General features: G+C 50.8%; 1 protein-coding gene across 1 annotated transcript in view; it reads left to right on the forward strand.

Moving 5' to 3' along the window:
• The first annotated feature begins 528 nt into the window (after nucleotides 1-528).
• LOC134499535 (probable cation-transporting ATPase 13A4) overlaps nucleotides 529-26,433 on the forward strand; it is a 180,240-nt gene continuing 154,335 nt past the window's right edge. The window contains exons 1-15 of the mRNA XM_063306229.1: nucleotides 529-643; nucleotides 5,929-6,102; nucleotides 7,720-7,851; nucleotides 9,365-9,435; nucleotides 9,526-9,606; nucleotides 11,320-11,389; nucleotides 15,523-15,657; nucleotides 17,140-17,212; nucleotides 17,631-17,762; nucleotides 19,105-19,278; nucleotides 19,826-19,983; nucleotides 21,637-21,825; nucleotides 23,591-23,652; nucleotides 24,515-24,665; nucleotides 25,290-25,367. Coding sequence (XP_063162299.1) covers nucleotides 581-643; nucleotides 5,929-6,102; nucleotides 7,720-7,851; nucleotides 9,365-9,435; nucleotides 9,526-9,606; nucleotides 11,320-11,389; nucleotides 15,523-15,657; nucleotides 17,140-17,212; nucleotides 17,631-17,762; nucleotides 19,105-19,278; nucleotides 19,826-19,983; nucleotides 21,637-21,825; nucleotides 23,591-23,652; nucleotides 24,515-24,665; nucleotides 25,290-25,367 — 1,743 coding nt within the window. The 5' untranslated portion in view covers nucleotides 529-580. The remainder of the gene's footprint in view (nucleotides 644-5,928; nucleotides 6,103-7,719; nucleotides 7,852-9,364; nucleotides 9,436-9,525; nucleotides 9,607-11,319; nucleotides 11,390-15,522; nucleotides 15,658-17,139; nucleotides 17,213-17,630; nucleotides 17,763-19,104; nucleotides 19,279-19,825; nucleotides 19,984-21,636; nucleotides 21,826-23,590; nucleotides 23,653-24,514; nucleotides 24,666-25,289; nucleotides 25,368-26,433) is intronic.

The raw sequence follows: 26,433 nt of genomic DNA on the forward strand, positions 1-26,433 counted from the left end.
CTGCCCCCATGGGGTTTCCTCGTCCCCTTCCAGGATGCGAAGCAGAAGAGTGAGGGATCTGGGGGAAGCCATCTCAGGAGCAAAGAAAAGGGGAAGCGCCTTCAGAAAGTGTAAGAGAGGAGCGATGTGCAATAGGCCTCCTCGGATTCAAGCGGCCTCTCTCTCTGCACCACCGGTGGCCCATCTGGTGGCAGTCACACAATACCTCCCTTTGTCAGGAGCCCTCCCCAGTGCAAATGCGCCTCCTAATCTCCGAAGCAGGGCTTCCCTCTTTGCCTGGCCTGGAGCCTGCCTGGGCACCTGGGAACGGATGTGATGCTCGCTCTCTAGTGAGCTGGATCTCTTCCAGGTGACAGCACTGGAGGAAGGAGGGTGGGTGAAAGGTGTTTTTCACCTGGCGCTCCAGGGAGGAGCTGTCCCTCAGCAGGGGAAGCCTCAGGGGAGGAGGGTGTGTACCTGCAGGTCAGCCTGGTATATAAACTGGCCCATCCTGGCTGTCCCAGCAAGGGCTGTTGCGCTGATCCTGAAGAAAACCTGGGAGGCTTGTGGGAACCTCAGGAGCCCACCCAGACCACTGCCCATGGGGGAGAAGCATGGAGGGAACCACTGGACCTGGCTCAACAAGGGAGATGAGGCCGAAATGGTGAGTCTTTGCCATAAAGGTGGGATAGAAAATAAATAAATAAACAAACAAACAAATAAAAAAACAGTCCTTTCGCTGAGTAGGTGACAGCCGTTCACTTCTTGTGCTTCTCTGAACTTTGAAACCCTCTGCTGAACTTGGCAGTCCCCTACGAGGGTGCACTTTTACGGTGCGGGGGCTGAATTGGAAATGGTTTGGACCACCAACCAGGAGAGCAACGTTGCCCTCCCCGGGTTTATTGTACCAAAAGGCTTAACAAGCTTACTGGCTCCTTAACCCCTGACTTAACACCTATCACTGAACCTTCCCTCAGTACTGAGAATCAGTTTGGCAAAAGTGCCAGTCTACAGCTGGGAAGACAGCCTCTCACTCGGCCCCGGGAAGGAGAAGGAGAAAAAGAAGAAGTCACGGCCGCCAGGAGGCAAGACTGACCTGAAGGCACAAAAACCCCACCTGACAAATATGCAACGTGTCTCTAATTTTCCTAGTGGGTAATTTTCTCCTCTGCCGGCTGAGCCGTAGCCAAGCCGGGGAGCCTCCGCTGCAGCAGCTGCCGTCCCGAGCTGCGGCTGAAGCGCCGACTTTGCCCGCCGTCTCAGGCTGTCGCGGGGGGGGGGGGCGGCGGCGGGGGAGAGAAGGCTGTACCCGCTGCTGCCCTCGTGTCTCTGCTGGAGCGGAGGGGCTGCCCGGCTCCGCTTTCCCTGCCAGATCTTCTGGGGCGGGCTTGCGGGCACCCGCGCCGGTGCCCCCTCCGCCGCAGTCCCCGCCGTGCTGCGCTTGATCCCGGCAACTGCTCCCCCCTCCCCCACCATTCCTTCTTCCTTCTCCGCTCCCCCCCGGACCGGAGTCTCCTTCCGCTCCCCCCCGCCCGCCGCCCCCTCCACCCTCCGGGGCGAGCAGCGCTAACTGGAGGCCGGGTATGGCCCGGAGCTGCTCGGGCTGCCCCGAAGTCCCAGCGGGGGAAAGCAGCAGAGGGCGGGACGGAGGGAGGGCGGGGGCCGGCCGTCGCTTCCACGCTTACTAACCACGGGCTGGTTCCAGGGCAGCAGGTCTGGCAGCTTCGGGGCAGCCGCCGGCCCTGTCCCAACGCCGGGGCAGAGGTGGGATTCCTCCTGCCATTTTTGGCACGCGTTCGCTTTCCGTGCGCAGGTTGTGAGGAAGGGGCTGGCACCCTCTGGAAACCCCGAGCTGAGCTCGGTCGCTCTTCCCGGGAGCTCGGCTGCGCTCCTTCCCTCGCCCGCCTCCGTCTCCTGGGGCCGAGCGGAGATCGCGCCGGGAAGCAGGGGGCAGGCGCCCCGGAGCCGGCTCAGCGTCCCGGCTTGGTCTTGCCTCCTCTCCGCTTGCCGTCCGACGCCGACCCTGCAGGAGGAAGACCGCCCTCCGCGCAATCCTTGAAGCAACCCGCGGCCTCTTTTAGGCCCCGCGGAGAGCTTGGGATCCGGTGGCACCCCAGGCAGACGGTGGCTCTCCTTGGCATTTTCTCTAATGAGGTGGGGGTGGCAAAGGTGCCGAATCTCAGCGTACCCCATAGAACAGAGAGGGGTAGATTCAGCTAAATGCTTCTCAGTATTTGTATACATTCTTTTAATTGTAAATATATAAAGTTCCTACATCTACATTTTGAAAGTTTTACATTTAACTTTCATTTTCAGCCCTTAGCAATGCCAATGACCTAAGAAGTACCACAACATAACATCAATGTGGGTAACTGTAACCTCTCAGCTCCAGTGGTATTAAGACCCTGAGACAGGATGTCTGCAGAGTATGGTCAAAAAAGTCAAGATGGAGGCTGCAAGGGTGTGATTGACACACATAACAAATAGCATCACTGCTTTTTCGATGTGGACACCCCTGCCCGAGAGCCACCTTCTCAGCCGCTCAAACTTGGGCCCCGTGCCTCAGCAGAGAAGGCTCCCCTCCCTCTCCTCCTGGTCCTCCCTGTCCAGTCTGTCCACTTTGACACTTGCTGCCTCACGGCCTTCTTGTACTTTTGCTAAGAACAGCAGCCCGGCAGGGGAAAGTTGCAGGCCGGTGGGTCAGGAGCAGCCCAGGGGGTGGGCAAACCAACTCCCTCCAGATTTTGGGGTAATCTGGGGTCAGACACCAGGGAGCCCATGAAGGGCTGGGCAGGGGGCGCCAGGCTGCCTGCTGGGCAGAGGACTCCTCAGTGCTGCTTCTCAGAGCCACCCGGGCCCGGCTGCTGGCCATCCAAGCAGGGCTTCCCTTCTGGGTCACCCGCTCCTCACAAAGAGGCCTGTTTCTCAGGTGAGCTTGGATGCTCAGCCTGGGCCTTCAACTGCGGAAGGTGCATCCGCTTCTTTCCTTCAGACAGATGTGGGGCTCTGGGCCATCCCAAGACCCACTGTGGTGTCTTCTGCAGGTCCAGGACCTGCGAGGTCCCATTCAGGGTTCTTGGGATCCAGCTGCTCCCCATGGATGTCTTAATGGGGGTTTAGCCTCATTCTCCATCGGAGGCCAGCCTTGGAGCTCTTCCATGCTGTTCTGTGAATGCTCCCCTCTGGGGTGGGAAAGAATTGCAGGGAGATTCTCCCCTACGGAACCAGGAAACAGCTTCGCCTTTTCTCTTGGGCCAGTCCCCATGAGCTCATCGCTCCAGAAGAGAAAAGGGGGGACACAAGACCACAGGAAGGAGCTGGGCTTGAGGCAGCAAGATGCCCCATGGCGGCGCCCAGAAACCTGGTTCTCTTGGCTCACCTGGGAAAGCCCCAGGCAGCATCAGCCACTCTGCTGGTTTGGCAACTTGAGAAGGTGTCAGCCCTGCATGTTTGAGGCTGGGTGGTATTTTTATCAGGAGTTCTTCAGGGATTCTTGCCAGAAAATACGCTGTAGCCACAACCATCCCAAACAGAATAAAAGTGGGCAATTAGAGGAAATGCAGGACAAGCGATTAAAGCAGTAGATTGAAATCATTACACCCCAGACTTCAAAAGTCCTGCCAACGTGGCTCCAGGAAGAGATCCATGAATGGAGCCCCACCCTCAAGAACCAGTTGCTGCCCACCTTGCCTTTCATCCCCTGGCAGGGCACCTTCATAATCTGCTAGGACAGGGATGACTAGCATTAGCTGCCAACTCCTCACACACACGTCTCGATCCACAGGACTGTATCTACTTCAGCCATACTGGACTTCAACTCCCATGATCCTAGACTAGTACGTCCAATGGCAGCATGGGTGAGAGGTGACTCAGATTTGTAAACAGCCCAGAGTTCCCCCCTTTGGGGGGAGATGGGCAGCAGCAAAATTTGATAAATAAATAAAATTAATTAATTAATGATGGCAGGTGCATTTCTGGAGCAGACCAGCTTGGTGAAGCCTCCCTTAAAACTTCAACTCGGGGCTACGCTTTGGATGCCAAGAGTAAACGCAGGATGGGATTGGCCTCTCACTTGCTGGCTCAAGGCCTCCATTCCATAAACAGGATAGGGCTGGCTGGCTCGGTGGCATCCATGAGCCATCCCTGGCAACGGCTCTCCTGGAAATGCAATGCAAAGCAATCCTGAAACTGACTGCAGGAAGTCTTCTGAATTCAAAAGCACTCTGTCAGTCTTCTTTAATCCCTCCTGTGCACTTTAATCATCTGGCTGCCAAAAGTAATTATGCCCAAAACATAGCTTGGTTTATTTTGGATACCTTGTATGTGTGGTTTGGTAGCTTGTCAAGTAATTTGGTGAGGTGCAGCTCAGGTGAAGGAGGATGAAGTGGACTGAAGGGCTGGGCAAGTGTCAGAAGAGGGAATCCATCCACACAAGTAGCCTGGAACCCAAAGGGAAGAACTCTCTTTCTTCACCTAAAAACCTGCTTGCTCCCGCATTCTGGTGACACTACTTGGATGGATTTCCAGAGAAGTTGTCCTGTTAGTCTCCTGTGAGGCAAATCAACAGGAGTTGTACCTTAAGCAAATGGGTTTCTACAGAAGTTCTTCTGGCTCACCATCTACTCCTTCAAGACTAACCAACTTTATTAGGCAATAACCTTTCCTGAGCAGCAGTTCCCTTCATCAAACACTAGACTGGTTCACTATTACCAGACTTACAGGCAGAAGATTAAAGTGGGGAGGGAGCTAATGGGTTAGAAGAGATCGAGAGGAAGATCTCATGGGGAAGGGGTGTGGGGCGGGGATGAGTATCTTATCAACTAGCAAATGTAATGAATTAAGAACCTATTATCCCTGTCCAATTCTTCTGTAACGGATTGAATTTTTCTGATATGCCACCATCCGGTTGTCTTCCCTTGTATTCTGGTGGGGAAGTTTCTCACTTCCAGCACTGCTACCTTGAAGTTAGTGATGGAGGGTCCTAAGGGGATGAAACGATGCTGTCTTGTTGCTATTTCGAGTTCTGGTGTCCCATAGCGCCCATTTATTCTTCTGCACAGCATCTGGCTAGTTTGTCCTACGTAGAATTTGGAGGGGCATTGATGGCAGATGATGATTTATATCACATTAGAGAATGAGCAAGTGAAGGCAGCCCAAACATTGTGGTGACATCGCTGGTGACAAATTTGTTGGGTTTGTTGCAAGGTTTGGTTCCCACATTTGTGTTGTCTGGCTGTATCTTAGCTGCTTTAAAGTGGGTGGTTGTCGGAATGCAAATGCAGGCCTCCCTGCCCGGCTTCACAGACAGTGCAGTATACTTTTTAAAGTCACAACACAACAACTAAAAAATGATGCAAATATGCAAATGTTTGCAGTTTCCTCTGATATTTAGAAGTGATGCTCTTAGCATTGTCAGCGTGACAAAAGGTGGCCTGCGGTGTTTTTCAGATTTGCAGTCTACAGAACCCTTTTGGCTTGGGAGTGATGAGATAAACCTCCATATTAAGCTAGGAAGAAGAACCCACTGGTGAAACGTCCTCCTTGGGAGGTTCAGTATGGAGTGGCTGCACTCCCTGGCCTTCACCTTTTGTGCAAAGTGGGTTCATGTCACTAACAGATTCTCATAAGATTCAATAAAAGGAGCCACTTGGAATGACCCCCAGGCAAAGTGTCTGTGAAATCCACATGAAAATTATTCTTCTCTTTTTTCAGAGTGTCTTGAAAGTTTTCTGTTTCAGAATATAATCCAAAATTCATGCAGTATGCAAGCCTCAGTGTTCTAACAGATGTATTATATGCAGCTGGGAGATCAATTTGTCCAATATACAGATGGTTGATCGTTTTGAGAATTGCACATCACAGGTGCCACAAGATGACTTTTACAAGGATTGAGCCTTCACAGTAGCTGAGTGGAAACAGCTATCTTCATGGCAAAGTCTTTCCTTCCAGGAGATCTTTGGCTACAAGACCCAAGGCTTCCGGAGGGCCCTGTGCCTGGTTGGGTCCATCCTGTCCTGCGGAGGCCTCCTGCTTCTCTTCCACTGGAAACCGGAGTGGGATGTGCGGGCGAACTGCCTGCCCTGCAGCTTGGAGGAGGCCGATGTGGTGCTGCTCAGAACTACAGTAGGTCCCTCCTGCCTGCCTGCCTGCCTGCCTGCCTGCCTTCCTTCCTTCCTTCCTTCCTTCCTTCCTTCCTTCCTTCCTTCCTTCCTTCCTTCCTTCCTTCCTTCCTTCCTTCCTCTAAGAACATCCACAGAGCCTGAATTTCCCATGACAGCATGCTCTCTTTCTGCTTCTGTGTTTTGATGTTGGAAAGTCAACATGGGGTAATTTCACCTTTATTGTAGCAAGAGCCAGATATGTCCCTCATGAAGCTGATCTTCACTCAACCTGCCCTGGGTGTGTGTGTGTCTGTGTGTGTGTGTGTGCGCACGTTCATTTTCATAGCACAAGCTGCTGCTGAAAAGTAAAAACAGAGAGTTGACTTGTGGGGCTTACACATCCTTCCAATTGTTGCCCTCTCTGGGTGGTATCAGTCAGTTGCCAGAGGGCTTCCCAAAATTTAGCCTGCCTGTATTTTCTTTAGGGACCTTCTTTTCTGAAAGTTTGGATTCAGGGTTCATTTTAAAGTTCTTTTCCTTGGATCATAAAAGCAAATGTGTCCATACGTGGGCCGATGTTTTCTGAAGAAAAAAGTTGCAGTTTTTTCTTCTCTCCATCTCTTCCTTCCTCCCTTTCTCCTTATTATATCCTGGTACCTGACAGTGGGTGATGAGTCCTCATTTATTTGGTGATGTTGCTACTGTGACTGCATTCTATCTAAGATTAATGTGGCAAACAATTGGGATGCCTTCACACAACTCACGCTTCCCAGTTATTTAATTACAGCAACCGTTTTCTTTGCCTGAGACATTGAACCAAACTTAATCATGTAGCTGGGTTTGAATAATATGCTAAGCTACATCAAACCTAACCAAGGTTAATATTATCCAAGTCTAGCATGTTGTGCCCATGTTAAAACCTTACCTGATCTAATTAAGCATGTCACACCCGTGTGGTCAAGGGGCTGAAACTCTAAACTCAGCCAGTCTAAACTGCAAAAGAGGGTGAGACAAGAGAGAAAAATGGAGGGAGTTACAGTTTTACATTCCTAAGAAATAATTTGGGTTTCAAAGACTGGGTGTATCTTGCTTTTAATCTGGAACCTCCTATGTTCTTGATTCAGTCTCTCTCTGCCCTCACCCCCCGAATCACCGCTGCCTTCTCTGAGCCATGGTGTGTTGGTTGTCACGGCCCCTCTTCAGTCCCCAGAGGAAATGGGTCCCCTTGGGATTTCCCACTTGGGGAGAAGACAAGCAGCCTTTCAGATAGCTGAGTTTCCAAACCATCAGAGAAGGATTGAATGTCATGATACTTCGTCTATTAACATTAGATTTTGGACAGGGAAGGTTTTATAGCAGCCTTGAATTAAAACCCTAGACTGATGTCAGGGCCGACCTGAAGGGGCTCCTGAGAAGAAGATGCTCAGGATGGCAGGAAGATGGGTGGCTGCTGGTCTGCAAGGCTGACCCTGGGACTGACTCCAAGCAGGCTTGCCGGTGGATGTGACAGGGTGGCTTGGGCGCTTCCATGTGGCTTTCAGAAAAGGACCTGGGCAGTGCTCAACAGGAGGGCTCAGGGGTTCTGCTTCTCTTCCTGCCTGTGATGTGTTCCTCCATGATTTCTGCTCTGTTTCTTCAGGATGAATTTCAGATTTTCACCCAGAAAAAGGTGACCTGGATCCCTCTGTCTGCCCAGTCGAACCCCAGCTCTCTTGCCATGGATGATGAAGGGTCACCCCTGAACAGGGTCATTGTGAAACCAGAGTTCAAGGTAAACCGGAATCCCACAAACTTGTGTGGCTCTAGAAGCCTTCAAGAAGGGCTGAAGGATGGGAGGATGGCTGGCTCCCCTCGCCACTCAGCCCATCTATCTATGCCTGGCGAACTGCTTGAGCCACCTGCCTGCTGGTGATCCTGGGAGGTGAAGATCCTGCCCTTCTAGCACAACAGAAGAGGCTAGAGTGGCCCAGAGCCAAGCATTTAATCCCTTTATAAGGCCCATGGCAAGGGGGGGGGCACGCCCAGGCCCTTGGCCAGCTTCCTGGCTTCTGAGCTGCTTGGAGATGAAGCCAAGGAACCTCTCCTGCTGGCACAGTGGTGCAGAAATTCACCAGATATCTCTCTAGAAGCCCCCAGTTCCCACAATCCACAGCCAGGCTGGTCGGGTGGGGGATGCAGCTGTAGTCCACACATTGGTGGGGTGCCAGGTTGGGGAAGGTTGCCCCATCTGACCCCAGCCCTGGCTGGAGAACTCCTGCCTCACCTCTCAGGGTTATGCTGTGGCTTCATCGTGTCTGGATGCTCCTGCAGGGAGCCTTCAGGGCCTCCCCCTCCTCCCTCTGTCTGGGGCTGCTGAGTGTTTAGCTATGCTGTGGGGCTGCTGTCTCCCCATCTCTGTTGGAGAGAGGGGACATTTTTCTCTGCTGCCCTCAAAACTGGCCTGGAAGCCGCCTTCCCACCCACCCTCCACCCGTGTTGTCTGCACTTTGCAAGGCCAGGGCAAGAAGGACACAGAAGCCCTCCTCTGACTCTCCATTGAGTAGGAGGGTTGGTGCATGCCCCCTCTGCCAACAAAGCTGCACATGCCCATGGGGAACGGGCAGGAAGGGAGGAGCCTTGGCTAGCACTGGAGCCGCTCAACACCTGTTCCTGGCCTGCCCCCTGTGGACCCCCAGGGCTGGGGTGGGTCTGGAGGCCCCTTTGCCTCATGCAGGACTGTCTGCCACGGCAGCCAAAGAGGGGCTCCAGATCTGCCTCCCTCCCTCCTCTGCCCACAAGAGCCACACGCTCGGAAGTCAGGGCCAGGACCACTCTGCAGATGCCCAGCTCCAGCCACTGGCCTCAGCCAAGGTGACTGGCCTGCTTTAGAGGAATGCCTGGGGGCTGGATCGGACTCAGAATCCTTCTGGTCCCACATGCCAATCAAGGAGTTGGGCCCACCCCATAATACCAGTTCTCCTCCTCTTCATACATTTGTATGAAGCTGACCCACCCGGTGGCCCTCCCTACAGCTCATGGCAGCAAGTTTCATTAGTGAACGAGGTGGATTCTGAAAAAGTGCCTTCTTTTTCTCTGTGGTCTTTCTCTGGCCCATCCGTTTCCTTGTGCAGTTGCTCCTTGTAATATCCGTTTCATCCCCTACCACAAGCTCTCCCGCGCTGTCCCCCTTGCACAGCTTGTTCACTTCTTGCCTGAGCCTAAAGCTCCCCCCACCATCCAGCCCTGGGGAGTGGCTGTGACCCCCTTCCCCTTACCATGCCTGCTGTCCTTGCTTGGCTCCACAGGTGCGGTCCATCCAAGTGCAGAGGATCCGGTATGCCTGGGACTTTTCTGCTCAAGAGTTCCGGAAAGTTGGGTGAGTCCCATTTCTGCTGCTGGCAGAGGAGGCTGGCTAAAAGGAAGCCAATCTCGCTCGTGTTCCATGCCAGGCCCTCTTCTCTTTCAGGGTCCTTGAGGACAGTTACAGCTGCGTGGAGATCCATGTCAAGTTTGGGACAGGGCTGACCAGCCCAGAGCAAGAGCTCAGGTACTCTCTCTGAGTAGGACTAGCACATTTGATTGGGCAAAAATTGTGGGTCATTTGTGTGTGTGGATCATTTGTAGCTCAACGTGTTGGGAATGTCTTTGTATGTGGGGTCCACCAGGCCACCTTCAGCCCCAAGAGGGGTTGTCTGTTTGTCCATAGCACATTATGGGAACACTGTCATGGTGGGCTTCTTACCTGGTTGAGAGCTTGAAGGCTGCGTGGCCATTTCTGGCTGGTCTACCCCATCAGCATCTCCCTACCACCCAGGCCAGTACCCTTCCCAGGCCCAGACAAAGGGCTCCTTCCCCACTCCCAGTGGCAAGCCACTTGGCTTAGCTTCTGCAGGCCTCTGCTGGTGTGTAGCAGCATCCCAGGGGGCTTCTCCCATTTACTTTTTTTGCTGTTGATGTTTTAATCTGAAGGTTCTCATTGCAGTATTATAATTTGAGGCGTAACCTGATGATAGCCCCTTGGACAGCATTTTGGGTGGGAGCTGAGATATAAAAACACAGGTAGATAAATGAAGGTATGGGGCAGCTCCTTATTCCCAGAGGTGGGGCGTGGGGGGGGGGAGTTCTAATTTGGAAAGACCTGATGATATCTTCCCCATCTTCTGTCTTCTAAGGACAGTCTTTGTTTCAGAAGAGCAAGGCCGCTGCATGTCTGACAGCACAAGCTACCCCAAGCCATGCATTGGGAAGATGTATTAGGAAAGCTCAGAGGTCTTCTGCTCCCAAAGCAAGGGAATCACCAAGCTCTGTGAGGTGGCCACTCAGGCCACCTGCAGACCATTAACTCAGCATTGGCTTTAGCACAAGTTTTTTGAGCCCCACTGGAGATCCAGTGAATGCCACATCCCTGTTGAATAGTTCTCATAGCCAAGGTGGTAATTTCTCACTGAAGTCTTTCAAGCCAACGTTGGACAGTCATGGTCTGAGGATTGCTTCCCTGGACAGGTGGTTTGGACTAGAAGACTTTCAAGGTCCCTTTCCACCCAAGGATTCCATGATCCATCCATGATTCTTGGAGCTGGAAAAAAAAAGACCTGCCCATTTCCTGCCAAGGACAGGAATCCCAGACCTCCTGCCCACCTTCCAGAAGCTCTGCTGTATTGGCTTGCTCTGAAATAACATATTCTCCGTTTTTCAAAACACAAAACAATTGAGTGATTATTTCCTTGGCTAAATACATATTGAACCATACGGGATGCCTTTGACCACTTAAAAAACAAAATCTGGGCAGCAACATTCATGAAATACACAGTGTGCGCATGTCTGGTGCATGTGGATGTGTTCAGCAAAAAACAACAGTCTTGGTCACCACAAAATTTAGCTTCTAGAGCAGTGGGAATTCTTGAAGTCCACATATCTTAAAACTGCTAAGGTTGAGAAACACTGTTCTAGAGGGCCTTTTTGGAGGAACTGAGCTAAACTCTAGGACCCTGCAAGGAGAAGCATCCTAAAGAAAGAAAGAAGGTCTGTCCCTGCTCTGCAGCAGAGGAGCAACTGCAGGCAGGAAGGTCAGCCTTCCTGTTCGTTCACCCATTTCTGTGGCCCTACATTCTGTCCCTCTTGGCCTCTTTGGGTCTGGAATGGGAAGTCCTACAGGAGCAAAAGATGGCCAGAACCAGTTCTGGGGATGGAAGCAGAGGACGTGGTCAGGTGTGGGCCTGAAGGGGGACACTGAGGTCACCTCTCACTTCCGTATTCACAGGAGAGAAATCTGTGGTCCCAACACCATTGACATTGAAGTCACACCTATCTGGAAGCTGCTCATCAAAGAGGTACTTTCTTTTCTATGGATTAGCTTCTCTGGCATATTCTGTTGATCAAGGCAGAGACTGTGTGTCCTGGGCTTCCCTTTCATCCCCATGCAAAGGGCAGCGGGGAGGACTGGCTTCTAGGGCAAAGCTGACATCTGGGGTGCCTTTTATGGAAGGGGCAGAAGCAGTGGAAATAATGCCAATGATGTGGATGGTGATCACCCATCTGCATAGGCAGCCTGCAACTTCAGAAAATCTCCAGGGCTGCTCTGGGTACCCTGCCGTGCTGTGGACTGTCCCCAACTCCGGCCTTGCTCACCTCCCATCGATCGTCTTTCTTTTCATTTCTCCTTCGCAAAGCTGCAGCTTCTTTGAAAACCTCCATTGTGTGAGTGATATTAGATCTGCCTGTAGGAAGTGAAATGGGGTAGGTTTCCAGGATTAAATCATTTTGTGCTTTCACAGAAGTGGCTTTCCCACAGTGTGTAAGTTGGTAAGACAAGGAAGGCTGTGTTTATACGACATTCTTAACTAATAGAAGAGAATCTCTGTGGCTCAGGGTTGAACTGTGGAGTTCTTAGTGCTCTCTGAGCTGGGTGGTTGGCTTGCAGATGTTTCATTATCCAACCAGGCAACATCATCAGTGCTAGTGTGGGGTTTGCTCCCTGTTCATATACAGTAGCTTGCCCTGCCAGTGTTGGTAGGGATGTGGTTTTCTCCTTGGTAGTTCCTTGATTAGAGTATAGAAATAAACCACATTTACCCACCCTTCAAAAGAGACAATAAAAAAACTAAGAAGGAAACAAAAAGACCAGAACGTGTCCTCTTCTGCAGCCAACAGCCAGAAAAGCAGGGATTAACACCAGACAAACAATCAAGCAGAAAACAATGCCCTAATCAAGGAACTTTTACACTCAGCAACGTGGTGGTCCAGAATTTGACTCTCTTCCCCTGTTGGAATTTGGCATGCCATTCCATTCTCTTTCCCACTAACTCCAAAGACCTTGTCTGCAAGGGACAATTCAGCAAAGAGCCGAGACTTGCTGTCTTCAAGGCATCTAAATTTTGATACTTCACGGCACTAAAAAAAAGAGCAGCGTTGTCACCACTGATTCTAGACCTCAGCGATTTAAAGAACTTCATTACTCCTTGAAAATTTCTCCCACCCGTGATTGCCATATCTCCCAAGTGGTGGAGGGGCCACAAAATGTGTAACATGGTGAACTTTTTGGCACTGTATATCTTATACAGACAACTGAGCACAGCATTTCCCAACCTCAGCAGCTTCTAGATTGGTTGATTACAACTCCCGGGAATCTCAGCGATTACGATGCTGGCTCTCCTACTAGGAGGAGAGCTGTGTTAGTCTATAGTAGCCCAAAATCAGGAGCCTGGGAGCACTTTTTCAGACTAACCAATTTTATTAAAAGACATACTGTATATTGTTATGATGGTTTTAATCAATGTATGCCATTCAGAGTCACTGCAGTGAGATGGATGGCTCTATAAATCCAATAAATAAATAAATAAGCAAGCAAGCAAGCAAGCAAGCTTTCAAGAGCTACACCTTACTTTGTTAGATGCAATGAAGTGGCTAAATTAATTTAAAATGGGATGAGGTGGGGGCAGAAGGGAAGTCAAAGCAGTTTTGCAGATGTAGGATACATTTGATCCTACAGATTACAAAGTACCTGATCAATTAACAATGGTAGTGTATCAAAAACCCATTCTGTTTGTTGAGACCTTTCTAAGATTGCTTGAAATCTTTTGATGTCTGTGAGTTCAGCAATCACTTGCTCGATGGTCCTGCAAACTTCCTTTTTTCCAAGATAGTTATATTGAAATCTGAGATCTGCAGTGGAGCGTCCTGGAAGATTGAAATGCTCTGATATTACTTTGTCCTTCTACATCTTAGTCATTCCTTGTTGGCTCTGTGCAACTATACTTTGTGGACCCTCTTCAGGCAGCAGAAAACAGTCATGGTTGACTCCTCCTTTGAGACCATCTCCTGTCTTGTGTTGTCCACTGTTCACCTGGCAGCAGACTGGACACTTTGTCCTCTGCACCAGCTTCCTTTTTGGTACAGCAAGTCCTGGAGGCTTTCTATAACTTCTGAAATGTGCCCACCACAAGCTTTTTTCTCCTTGTTGGCACCCTGCAGTTTTTCTCAAGCACAGATGCCTTCTAGTTCATCTGTAAAGGTTTATTTGACCGCTGTTTCCAGGATCTATGCTCCTGTTCCCAACTGTTAAAAAGTTCAGATTTAGTCTACACAGTTGTTCCAAACTATGAGGTCCCTGATATCTCAGGGAGCCTTTTGGTAGTACTGAATCTCTGAGCTAATGGCTAATTATTCCTGCACTTCTTAAAATGGATGGAACGCTTCTGGTGGCGGTCACCCTCACCATCAGGGCCAGTGAATTCTCAGCCCTGCAGATTGACCAGCCTTCCCTGGTTTGGCCTGGGCTCTCTGCACTGATGTCTCCCTTCCACCTTCCTGCAGGGGGTTCTGCTCACTGCGAAGGGCCTTGTGGCAGAGAGGGACTGAGAGGATTTGGGTGGGCTGATGCTCTGTTGGCAACGGGGGTCAGGGGGCTCCTACCAATTCAGCTTAGCCAGAGAACATCCCATTCTGGGGAACTGACCCATGTAGCTGCAGACTCACCAGTGCACCCACACAGAGGATCACTGGTAGAATCGCAGCACAGGTAAGTATCCTGCTGTTTTCTGGGAGCCAGATTAGCAGTTCAATCAACAAAGGATTTATTTACCCAGTCCCAGGCAGAACATTCAGTCTTTTCTGGAGCAGCAATTGCTGTTTCTGCAGCTGCTGGGCAATTCCTATGAAGATTTTCTGAACCTGGTGAAGTCATTCAATGTTAATTAAAATTCTGCTTGCAAAAAGACCTCAGGAGATTTCAAATTAATCCTTTCCTACAGGGCCATGTGGTTTTCCTTTGTGCCACTGGTAGCCTGGTGGGGGGTGGGAGGGGAGGTGGGGGAAGCAGCCCCTGCATTCAGCCATGCACCTCGGGCTGTCCGTGGGCCTCATAGCTGTGAGTGCAGCGTGGTGCTGTCTCTCCTGGGAAACACCCTGTGTCTTTTGGCTAGGCAAGGGGTCAAGAATTGTGCTCCATTCAGAATGCGCAAACGTCTCTACCAGGTCCACCGCTGATACAGCCTTTGTAGCCGTTGACTCCCCCTGGGTATTACAGTTTCCATTTTTTAGAATATATTTTAATAAGGATTCTAACATACAAAGCAATATAAAAATATTTTAACCAATTATAAACAGAAATAATAATATGGAAGCGAAAGAACTTGTAGTTTAAAAAAAGCAGGGCTTGGCTCTTCTCCACGGAAGGCACACTTGGGGGATCTCAATTGTTTAAATAATGAAGTAGTTGAAAAGTCTTGAAATGCATTAAAGCATAAAGGTTCGTGAAGAAATCATGGGGATCTAACCTTTTAAAAGTTATTTTTGCTTTAATTTTTGGATATTGTCTTGGTAACTTTTCTGATGTGCCATGCAGTACAGTTCTGGCCTGAGAAGGCCTGCTCAGATGGGCTATAAAGCTATACAGCCAGTGTGGCCTAGTGGTTAAGGCACCGGGCTAGAGACCAGGAGGCGGTGAGTTCTAGTCCCGCCTTGGGCACGAAAGCCGGCTGGGTGACCTTGGGCCAGTCCCTCCCTCTCAGCCCAACCCACCTCACAGGGTTGTTGTTGTGGGAAAAATAGGAGGAGGAAGGAGTAATAGGTATGCTCGCCACCTTGAGTTATTTATAAAAATAATACAGGCGGGATAAAAATTAAATAAATAAAAATTAAAAAAATAAGCAGGTGCCTTCTTGTGTAGAAGGACAGTGAGGTGTGTTCAGTGCTCCTGCCCAGAACAAATCCCTGAGGTCTACATGAGGACATGCAAGGGGTCTTCTCCCCCCAGGCTGCTGTCCTAGTGGGTCTCTGGGCTTCATAGAAGAAGGAAGCTGTGATTGAGCTGCCCAGTCCTGGCATCAGGGAGGGAAGGGAGGCTCTACGGTGCCTGGGGTGGGGCTGTGCCCAGCCCCCTTGGGGGTGCCTCAGCCTGGGCAAGACAGGAAGCCTGTGGTAGGGTAGGCTCCCTAGCCGCCTGGTGTCTTCTTTTCTTTCACAGGTGCTCCACCCGTTTTACATCTTCCAAGCCTTCAGCGTCTGCCTGTGGTTTGCAGAGGACTACACTGAATACTCCGTGGCCATAATCATCATGTCCCTCCTTTCCATTTCACTCACTGTATATGATCTCAGAAAGGTGAGCCCCTTACCTGTCCCTCCCTGGTCTCCAAAAGGTCTCCTCTTCTCACCACCAGCCCTAGGCACCAGTCAAGATCAGTCCATTCTTCTGTTGCTGCCAGGATGTTCTGTCTTGTCCTCCCTGAATCTCCTGTCCTGATGCTGCTGCCCAGGGCTTGCCCAGGCCCACAGGAACTCAGATTTATAGAGCAGGGGGCGGGGATGGAGCCATTAAGAGAATGGCCGCCAGTGAGGTGGGCGGCCCCCCAGCGGCTTCATGGATCTGGGTGAATTCTGCCGGGGGCTTCAGGAGTTTCCCAGTGATCTTGGGGGCAGTTCCTGGTTCAAGAAAATTGCTCCAAAGCACAGATCCAGGAGACCCCCGTGGCTGACCAAGGATTTCTGGAAGATGAAGCAGCACGAGTGACCCTGGAAGAAGACAAGATGTGAACTTGACCGGGAATGAGGGTCTGGGTCGAGTTCGAGCCCACCCTCAACAATGACAGAGTGCCGCCATTGCTCCTCCCAGGGAAAACCGGTGCAGACCTCCATGTCCGCAAAGTACGTGGGGTGGAGGGTCATGGGCTTCTGAAGAGCCTCCCTGTGGAAAGGACCTTGAGGTCCTCAGTCTTGGCCTTCCAGAAACCTCTGGACATTGAACTTCTGGATGGCCTGTGGAGAGTGACAGGACACCCAGGGCTGACTGGTTTTGTTTTCTGTTCATGGTTTGATGACTCTGTGCATCTGTTTTAGTCTTCCTGTGGCTTTCGATTGCCCTTTTTCCCCTTGATGCTCTTAATTACCATAAACTGTCAAGAGTCTGGTTGATTAAAAAGATAAATAACCAAATGGTGGTTTAAAACAAAGAACCCCCACCCTTGCCTTGGAGCCAGGGCACTTCTTAGTAAGAAGCAGACCTGGCAGGATGCCAGGTTGCTCAGGTAGGGCTGAACATGGCCGAGGGCAACGATGATGCTGGGAGCCTCCCGACGCCTTGCCTGCCCTCTGCCGGAGTCCTCAAAGCAGCCCCTGCAGCCTTCGTTCTTGACTTTACTCCGGAAAACTGCCAAGGAGGGGATTGTGGCTGGCACGCCATCTCCAGCCACCTGGTATCAGCCCATCGGGGTAGTCCAGACAGAACAGTGAAGCCACAAGTGCTAACACTACCTTCATTGTAAGGTTACAGTAGCTGAATCTTGCAGGTCTGAAAGCATGTCTCTCCCTGCTTGCCTTAATTTTCCAGGGAAGTGGGGGGGGGTCCCTTCTGAGACGCTCCCCACACCCCATTCCTTCTGTGGGCTGAGATGTCTCTTCTCTGACCGTCACCCCGCTGCAGCAGTTCCTCCTCCTTTCTCTCAAGGGTATTCCCACAGACCATTACGTCTCAGCTGCTGGCACCTTTCTAGCAGGCTGGCTGAGGTCTTGCTCAACTGCCCATGGGCTGGCATGTCCCCCGTCCGTGCCCTTTCCTGATCTGAGTCTCCCTTTCCTTCCAACATAGCAATCGGTGAAGTTGCACCAGCTGGTGGAATCCCACAACAGTGTCCTGGTCAAGGTGTGCAGGAAACAGACAGGTAAGTCCAGGGCCCAAGAGGGCTCCATCGTCCCACTCATTTTGCCAGCGTCTGTGCCAGGGATGAGAGAGAGCAGCATGGGGAGTGCTGGGGAGCCCTGAGGAGGTTTGGGGCAGAGCCAGCTCTTGCCAGACCCTCATCGGCTGTAGAACGGTCGGTGATGGGCCTGCCTGGCAGAGGCAGCAGCTTCAGGGCACTCCACGCCTGCATGAGGAGCAGTGACCCAAAGGCAGGAGCTAAGCTGTCTGCCTGGGATGGGGCCGTGAAGGGCTTGCGTAGAGCCAGGCCCACGGGCTTCCCCAGGCGTAGCTCAGGTTGAGGGACCGGCCACGGAGAGGACCAGGATCTGCAACCCAAACCCTCAGCAGGCCCTGCTGCCTTTGCAGTCACAATGCAGAGGCTCTCTCTTTTCTGACAGGCATTCAGGAGGTGGAATCACGCCATTTGGTGCCCGGAGACACTCTGATTCTGGACGAGGGCAAAAGCCTGTTGCCCTGCGATGCCATCCTGGTCAGCGGCCAGTGCATTGTGAATGAAGGCATGTTAACGGGTAAGCGGAGCTGGGCTGGTGGTCTTTACAACTGTGTGGCCCAAAGTGGTAGGGAAAGGGCCAAAGTAGGTTCCCCAGTTGGGCAGGGGGGCGGGTCTGGATCAGTGGGGGGCATTACAGCTCCCCTCACGGCAGCCACATCCAGCCCGTCTGGTCAGAGCCGAGTGGGGGATTCGCTTCGCAAGCCTGCGTTAGTGGGGTGGATTGCTCCGTCTGGGAAGTGACGCCTGCGGATGTGAAATGCAGTGAGGTGCAGAAAGGGAGCCCTGCTGGTGAAGAAACCCAGCGAAGCCTGAAAAGCACTTGATACTCAGTATTCTGAGTTATCTTGTGTTTCATGCATGTAAAGTCTGCAAAACAGCAAACTGGCTTCAGGATGGCATGTAATACTGGAAACTGTGAAGAAGATGGTCGCATCCTTCACTGTCTTTGTTTTTTACGTATCGGTGTACAACGTATTATAGGTGATCCCTGTGAATGGATGCATGCCATTCATATTGCTGATAGTGTAACACAAAATCATGATAAATCAGTGCAATCCAGCAAAGTGGGAGCATCCTAGAACAGTGTAGAAAAAGGGAGCAGAGCAGCCAAAGCAACACAGCAACAAACAAAGTGCAGGTCAGGAAGAGCGGCTCCTGGATCCCAACACGCCTGCCGCCCCTGGAAGGCGGAAGGTCCTGCAAGTAAACCACCCAGAGTCCCTCTTTTGGGGGAGATGGGCGGTAATTAAATTTGAATAATAAATAAATAAATAAATAAATAAATAAATAAATAAACAAATAGTTGACCCAGAAAGCACAGGGCTGCCGGGTGGGGGTGGGGGTGGGGGCTCTTCGGGACAGCCTCTGTCCGAGGAGGGGCTGGGCAGAGCTGGGGAGGAGAGGACCTCTGGTTGCGGCTCCCAGAGGGTGAGTAACCGCCCCCCCCAGCAATAGCCAACTGGTTTGGGAGAGGAAATGTGGAGCAGGACAGCAGGAGCAGGCCCCACCACCCCCTTCCTTCAGGAGAAGGCGGCTCTCAGCTGGGGGGCGCCTTTGGCCAATTCTTGTCTCCCCCATCTTGGCTGTCTCAGGAGCTCGAGCCGCTGCTTTTGTCAAGCGGTCGCAGAGGGAGAGGCATCCCCGCAGAACTCTGCTTTTCAGTTTTCAGACCCAAGGCTGGGCCCAGATCCGTGCAACCTGAGAGCCCAACTTTTATTAAAAGAAGGCACGAGTACCCATGCAAGCACAGAGACCAGCTGCCGAGCCTTAGCCCGCCTGTCTCTGGCTCCACTGGGCTGCGAGATGGGGGCTGGGGGGGCAGGGATGGATCCCCCCTCACGTGCTGCATTCTCTTCCAGGGGAGAGCATTCCGGTCACAAAGACCAGCTTGCCCCAGGACAGCAAGGGCGCCCAGCCGTGGCATCTCAGCTCATCTGAGGACAGCAAGAGGCACCTTCTTTTATGCGGGACAGAAGTCATCCAGGCCAGGGGAGACGACAGTGGGCCAGCGAGGGCCGTCGTGCTGCGGACTGGTGGGTGAACCGGCATGTTACGTTGCGTGTAGTGGTGGGTGTAGGCTGGACAGCAACCTCCCTGCAAAGCCTGGCCTCTTCTTCATGCCCCTCATCTAAGCCGCCTGATTCTGGCAGCCATTTGGTCAGGATGGGTGGGGGAGATAACCATAAACCTATAGTTAAATCTCGTCTCTGCCTCTGGATGTCCACTTCCCCTCCCTGCCAGATCTCTTCGGAAGTGGGTCTCAGCCACGGATGCCCAGAATGACTCTCTGGTGGCTCAGGATCTTTCAAACCCACGAGGTAGCTGTGGCTCAGGGGTCCCTTGTTCACCTGCAGAAAGCACCTTCCCATTCATGCTTATCCTGACCCAGGCAGGAGCAAAAGTCTGTCTCCTTCAGTTGGGTCTCTGATGCGCTGCCTTCCTCTTCCTCCACCTTGCCTCCCCTCCAGGCTCTGTATGAACTGAACTGTAAACCTGTAGGCCCAAAACCGTCTTCCGTCACCGCCCATCCTCAGGATCCATCTAACAGTTGCTGCTTCTCTCTCTTCTTCACCGCCTCAGGTTTCAACACAGCCAAGGGAGACCTGGTGAGGTCCATCCTTTACCCCAAGCCTATGAACTTCCGGCTCTACAGGGACGCCATGCAGTTTCTCTTGTGTCTCGTAGTGGTGGCTGGCATTGGGATGGTCTACACTGTCTGTGTCTTTGCAATCAATGGGGTGAGCAACTGGGGAATGGCAGAGCCTGCCCAGGGGCCTCTGGAGGGCAAACATGGAAGCTTCTTCCTTGCTCCGTCAGTCCTGCTGGTGGCTCTACATACAAATCCATGTTTCACGCAACGGTTCAGAATCTATAACTGCTGCAGTTATCACAGCCTTAGTCTAGAAGGATCCAGATTAAAGCTAAGGTCTGTCTACCAGATCAACACACTCTAGGTCCCTTCCCTTTAAAGCTGCCATCTAATGGGACCTAGGAGATGTGCCTTTTCCATAGCAGCCTCTGCCCTGCTTTCTCCTTGAGATCCAGTACACCCTCATCCTCTTAATCTTCCAGAAAGCTGTAAAAACTGCCTTTTCCCCAGGCCTTGGGAGAGAAAAGTTGAAGCCTGGGGGACTGTATAGACCAGGGTCTCTCCACCAGGGTTCTGCGGCACCCTCAGGTTCCACGAGAGGTCACTAGGGGCTCCCTGGGAGATCACAATTCATTTAAAAAATTATTTCAACTTCACATTAAAGAGATAAGTTTCATCCTTTATTTTCAGTGTAAGAGCACTGTTAATGCATATATACAAGACTACTCATGAAACTGATGTAATAATTTGGTAACTTCTGGCCTCTATTTGAGCCTGAATGTGCAGGAGTTCCCCGAGGCCTGAAAACTATTTCAAGATTCCTCCAGGGTCAAAAAGTTGAGAAAGGCTGGTATAGATGAATGGGTGTAGTTGTTGGATTATGCCCCTGGTTTTTCTTGGTTTTACTACTTTTGTTATTGATTTTATTATTGTTACTAGCCACCCAGGGTTGTGTTCCACAAGAAGGTGGCAATAATAATAATAATAGTAGTAGTAATAGTAATAATAATAAATCTTTAAAAAAATTAAATTGACAGAAGCTTGTTCTCCTTTTCCCTTGTTCTCCCACACCTTTGTAGCAATTTTCCCCATGGAATCATTTATCTTTCTTGCATTTCTTCACAAGAAAGCAGTTCTTGGTTGTGGTGATATATGAGTCCATGAGATTACTGTTGTTTTATCATGCCAGAGAGCAAGTTTGGTGTCGTGGTTAAGGCACCAGACTAGAAACTGGGGGACTGGGAGTTCTAGTCCTGCTTTAGGCACAAAGCCAGCTGGGTGATCTTGGGCCAGTCATTCTCTCAGCTCGAGGGAGAAGAAGGCCAGGGCAAACCACTTCCAAAATATTGCCAAGAAAACTGCAGGGACTGGTCCAAGCAGTCACCAGGAATCAAGACTGACTCGAAGGTACCCCCCCAATAAATACAATAATTTGGTAAAATTATCCAATCAATCAATCATGATTCTAGTATGTGAAGGATGACATTGATTGGGTCCATCAGTTTTGGTTTCCTGAGGCAGACAACTGTGACCCTTGGATGTTTCAGATGACCACTATCATAATCACTTATCATTTTCCATGCTGGCTGTGGCTGAAGTGAGTTAAAGTGCAAAACATCTGGAAAGCAGCTGGTTGCCTCCTTGGTCTTTCAGACAACCTTCTTACCAAGGATTTTCCTAGTGTGAGGATGTAAGCTGGCGGAACACTCACATTCTTTGACATACAGCCTTTCCATCTAAGCATGGATTCTCTATCTGCTCTTGCTGATGGCCACCATCCTTCCTTCCACATGTCCATTAGCAAGAGGCAGGAGAGGTGGTGAAGAAAGCCCTGGATGTCATCACAATTGCAGTACCTCCGGCTCTGCCTGCTGCACTGACCACAGGGATCATCTACACCCAGAAGAGGTTGAAGAAAAAAGGGATTTTTTGCATCAGCCCCCAGAGGATTAATGTGTGTGGCCAGTTGAACCTCATCTGCTTCGACAAGGTGAGTGTTTTCACTCCCAAGGGAGCCAAGAATTTCAGCCTGAGGATACTGGGAGAGAAATGCAAGAGTTGCTGGGTGGGAGCAGCTGTGGAGGCCATGAGTCAAAGTGCTTCATGTCCTTGGCTTAGAGATAGGAGGGGTGGGGAAGACTCTTTGTCATCCAATGGTCCTGTCTAAGGAGACAGGTAATGGTTTAGGAAAGGGCAAGTAGGACAATCTCCTTTCAGGCTGCTGGGATGTGTTTACAAGTCACTTTGCTGACCAAATTGCTCAAATTCACTCCCACAAAGGCAGACTCTGAGGAGGCGACTGGGGCAATCTAGTGACATTATCTGGAATTCATTTCAGCCTGGGGACTCTCAGGAAATGGACAGTTTTCTGAGGCATATATTCCTCCACCTGCAGTTTGGATCCCTGTCCCCCGAGGTCCTTTGGCCTGTTGGGGGGAGGTGATGGGTGTGTAGCTGGATTTGAAAAGTCATTAAATGTCTCTTTGAGAGAGGGAGTGATGCCACTCACCTTGAAGGAGGTGGTGCTGCAGCCCCTCCTGAAGAAGCCATCTCTTGGGTTGGACAATTTCTTCTGGTGCCTGTTTTTCCATTTTTATGGAAGGTTTTGGGAAAGGTGACAGAAAGTCAGGTGCAAAGAGTCCTAGATGTGAAGTTTTTGGAGTGCTTTCATTTGGGGTTCAATCCTGAACATGGGATGGAACCTACATCAGTTGGTCTGGGAGATCATCTGTGTAGGGACCCTAACCCTAACCATCTGGCTCCTTTTTGGCTTTCATGATGGTTGGGGCGGAGTCTCCCTCTCTGAAAGAGCACATCGCTGAGATTCAGGACTCCTGTTTGATCAGCAAAGAGAGGCTGTGGCAGAGCGGCCCCTGCCCAGTTTTGGTGGGTGGGCCAACTGGGACTCTTTTTGGAGCAGGAGTTTCCTGTCTACCTTGTACAGCTGGCAGGTCTTACTGGTTGGGTGCGATGGGAATTGTAGCTCAACCCACCCAGAGGGCAGCACTGATCTCAGCATTCTAGTTCACAATCAGCACCCCTAGGAACTCACTGGGACCCCTTGTTTATGGCATGTTTACTATTGCATAATTTATGGCCTACCCCAGTTCAGCAAACTCCAAACAGCTCATATGAAGTCATAAAACACAACTCCCTAAAAATGTTAAATTTAAGCAGTTAACAGATTTTTTGAAAAAGGCTTCAGAAATTCCTTGAGCCCCAAATACTTGGCAGAAAAGTCTGGTCTTCATTTCATCTTTAACTTTAACTGAGCCCACAGGAAGACTAGAACCAAACTTTATTGAGACAGGCTCTAGTAACAGAATCTTGCAAGTCTGCTCGTTTTCCCTCCCTCCCTTTTCTACCCCAGCGGGGGTGGGGGGGACAGTCTGAGTTTCTTTCTCTTGCTCTCCCACCCCCTGGGCTTAACACCTGCTTCTTCTGTGCCTGTGGTGCTAATGGCTTCTGGATGCCTTCTCCAAGGTAATCTCCCTGGCTCCCTACAGACCACTCACCATCCTGACTTGGAATTATAATCAAGTACTGGTGCATGTTTCAGAAACTTGTTAACCTTCTCCATGAGGTGCAAAGATCAGATCTGTGGCACAATTACCCCGAACCCCAAAGAAAGCTCACAAGTGCGAGATTGCACCTCAGAGGGCTTGACAGCTCCCTCTCACATCCTCCTGCTTCCTGACTGTGCCCTGTTGTTTTGTTCTTGCCTCGACTCTGGCACCTGGTGGACCCACTGACAGACTGGCACACTAACTGAAGATGGGCTGGACCTCTGGGGAATTGTCTTGGCTGAAGGAAAGAGGTACCCATCTCTGTCTTTCTGTTTTTCTGCCTGTTTTGACTTCCAGCCATCTGTCTCTAATCTCTCGTTGGGTTTTCAGCTAACTGCTATATCTGAGAAGTAGAACTTATTGCAATAATCTTGCCTAGCAGATGTTGGAATCTGGGTGACTGTAAATGTCCTGATCCTGCTACCCATTGAAGTCTCTGAGAAATTCAGAATCTTAGCAGATGGCAACACCTGACTAATCTTGCCTGACCTGAAGCTAAGCAGGGTTGGGCCTGGTTAGCACTTGAATGGGTGGCTGGGCTGCCACCTGCTCAGACTAGACTGAAAGTCAAAAATCATCCCAGAAGAAGACAATGGCAAACAGCTTCAGTGTTTCTGCCCCAAACCTGGACAGAGACGTCCATTAAGTCAAGCTTGAGTTGAGGGCATCTATCCTGCACTTCAGAAATTCAGTCAGATGAAACCCCAGAATAAAATCTCCATCCCCACAGAAGGTGGATCTTGCCTCTCTTCCCCAGGATCTCCAGGCAGGTTCTAAAACTTCTTCACTTTGCTGAAACCAGAAGGGTTTTTGCTGTGTCCCATCAGATGCTCACAAGATCTCTTTTCCTCCTGGAGGGGCTCCAAGCAGCTAGACTGGCCACCCAGGGTTATCCATCTCAGAGTGAGGGCACAACCATACTTTGCCAGGCATAGGGGTCCACAGGTCTTGTGGAAGAACAACAGGAGCTGAAGCATAATTTCTGGGAAGACTCGGAGGCTCAGAACTTGAGACAACTAAATACGCCTTCATCTGGGGTGGTTGGTTTCTCACCTCTGTGGGGCAGCCAAGCCTCCCTGTGCAAAAGTGTGTGACTTGCTGTCTCAAACCCAGCTTCCAGGAGGTCCATCGCTTCTCTTCGGGCCGCACGATGCCCTGGAGCCCAGTGTATGCAGCCATGGCCAGCTGCCATTCCTTGATGGTCCTGGATGGGAAGATTCAGGGAGATCCGCTGGACCTCAAGATGTTTGAGGCAACTCACTGGGTGAAGCTCCAAATTGTTCTTCTTGAATTAGTCTAAATCTGGGATCAGTGCTGTTGGTGTCCCCTGATGTGGAACCTGTATGGAGTGTGGGTGTGGGAAGTGAGGAGGAGAGATGCTCCACATTGCCCAATCTGCGGGCTGCTTGCCTGACGAAGTCCTTGGTGTGCAATCTTCCATGCTCTCCCTCCAACCAGACTCAGCCCCCAAACAGATTCCACTTCACCCGTTTCAGTCACCTTCTTGGGGCAGCAGGGCAGCAACCTAGTCTCTTCACTACGCCCTGGCACATCACCGGACAAACAATTTGTTTCACCGCTGGTTCAAGACCCAGAGGGAGGCATCTGAAACAAGCCTAAATGAAGCCACGTGTGTCATGATGTCATCACTCAGATGATATGAATCTTGTCATGGCATCATTTCCATGCTGGTGATGTCATGATGTGCCCCTGCCACCGGACACCAACAGACGCGGATTTCTTTTCTGCAGTCTGACATTACCAGAACAGTGTGTTTCCTGAAGCTCTCTCTTTTTGAAGTCTTGGGTAATCTCATCCACCTTTTAAATGAACATAGAGCCTATACATCTTGGTACAATATAACTTTCCCTTCTGTTTAAAACAACAGGAATTTGTGGACTCCGCTGATAGAGAAGGAGGACCAGCATTCGCTGTGATGGTCCGACCAGGATCTGAAGCTGCAGAGGTAAATGCCCGGTCCTTTTGCCAGCCCTTAACGGCAGGAGGCACAGTTAGCAAAGAAAAGAATCTCCTCTCTTCTTTTCTGCATTTGCCCACCTATAAATCTGTTCAAATCTGCATTAATAGATACAACTTTTTAAAGAAAAAATACGTTATGTTTGCATTTTTATAGGCACTGCTCTTAAATGTATGCAAGTGATGCAGTTTTAATCCTGGCAAGATGCTTCTGTTTTAAGCCAGGAACTGTATCACAGCATTCAGGAAGTGCAGGATCCAGAAGATGTCTAGGTTATTAACGGCATAGCCGATCAGGCTGCATCCACTTGCACCAAGAACAAACCTTTGATATCCCTGCTCACAGCTGGGCCCGTGGAGAGCAGGCTCCGGCTGATCTTGTCTGGAACCGGAAGCAGGGCAGAGCTGAATCCTTGGGCAGGAGACTACCTGGACCGCCCGGGGTGCGGTGGCCAGCCTTTAGTCCTGCTGCTAAGAACTGTGCCCAGTTTGACTTGCAAGAGAGGGCTCTATGTGTTGGTCTCCTTTAGGCCTGGCCTGCTGTAATTGGATCCCTAGAGTAAAGCAACTTGTTTGACGTTTAGAGATGGGGGTCGGCCTGGATGTGGTGGGGGCAGCGCCTCCAGCAGGTCCAGCCTTCCCCAGTTGGGCATCCTCTGGGATGGGAGCCGTAGTCTGAGTCATCTGACGGCTACTGCGCTGGGGAAGCCTGTTCAAGGCCATGCCATGCCCAGAGTGAGGTAGCTCTCAACCAGTAATCCACCAACTATGCAACATTGGTTATTTATTTCATAATACCTGTTCTCATAAAATGACGTATTCTGCTTGCATTGCTTAGAAATAAAAAACAAATTCAGACCATACTAAAAATGGTGCTCCTTAAAAAGATGCCCAACAGACTCACTGAGGCACCGTTCCTGCGGGGAAACTCTGGGTGATGGAGGCTTTCCAGAGGCATTAAAGGAATCTGCACTGGGGGTCTCCCAAACATGGCTGGTGGAGGGGGCATCCCCAAGCACTGCCCCATCCCAGAGAGAGGGGGCCTCTGTGCAGGT

The sequence above is a fragment of the Candoia aspera genome, chromosome 6 (assembly GCF_035149785.1).
Source record: "Candoia aspera isolate rCanAsp1 chromosome 6, rCanAsp1.hap2, whole genome shotgun sequence".
Classification (NCBI taxonomy): Eukaryota; Metazoa; Chordata; class Lepidosauria; order Squamata; family Boidae; genus Candoia; species Candoia aspera.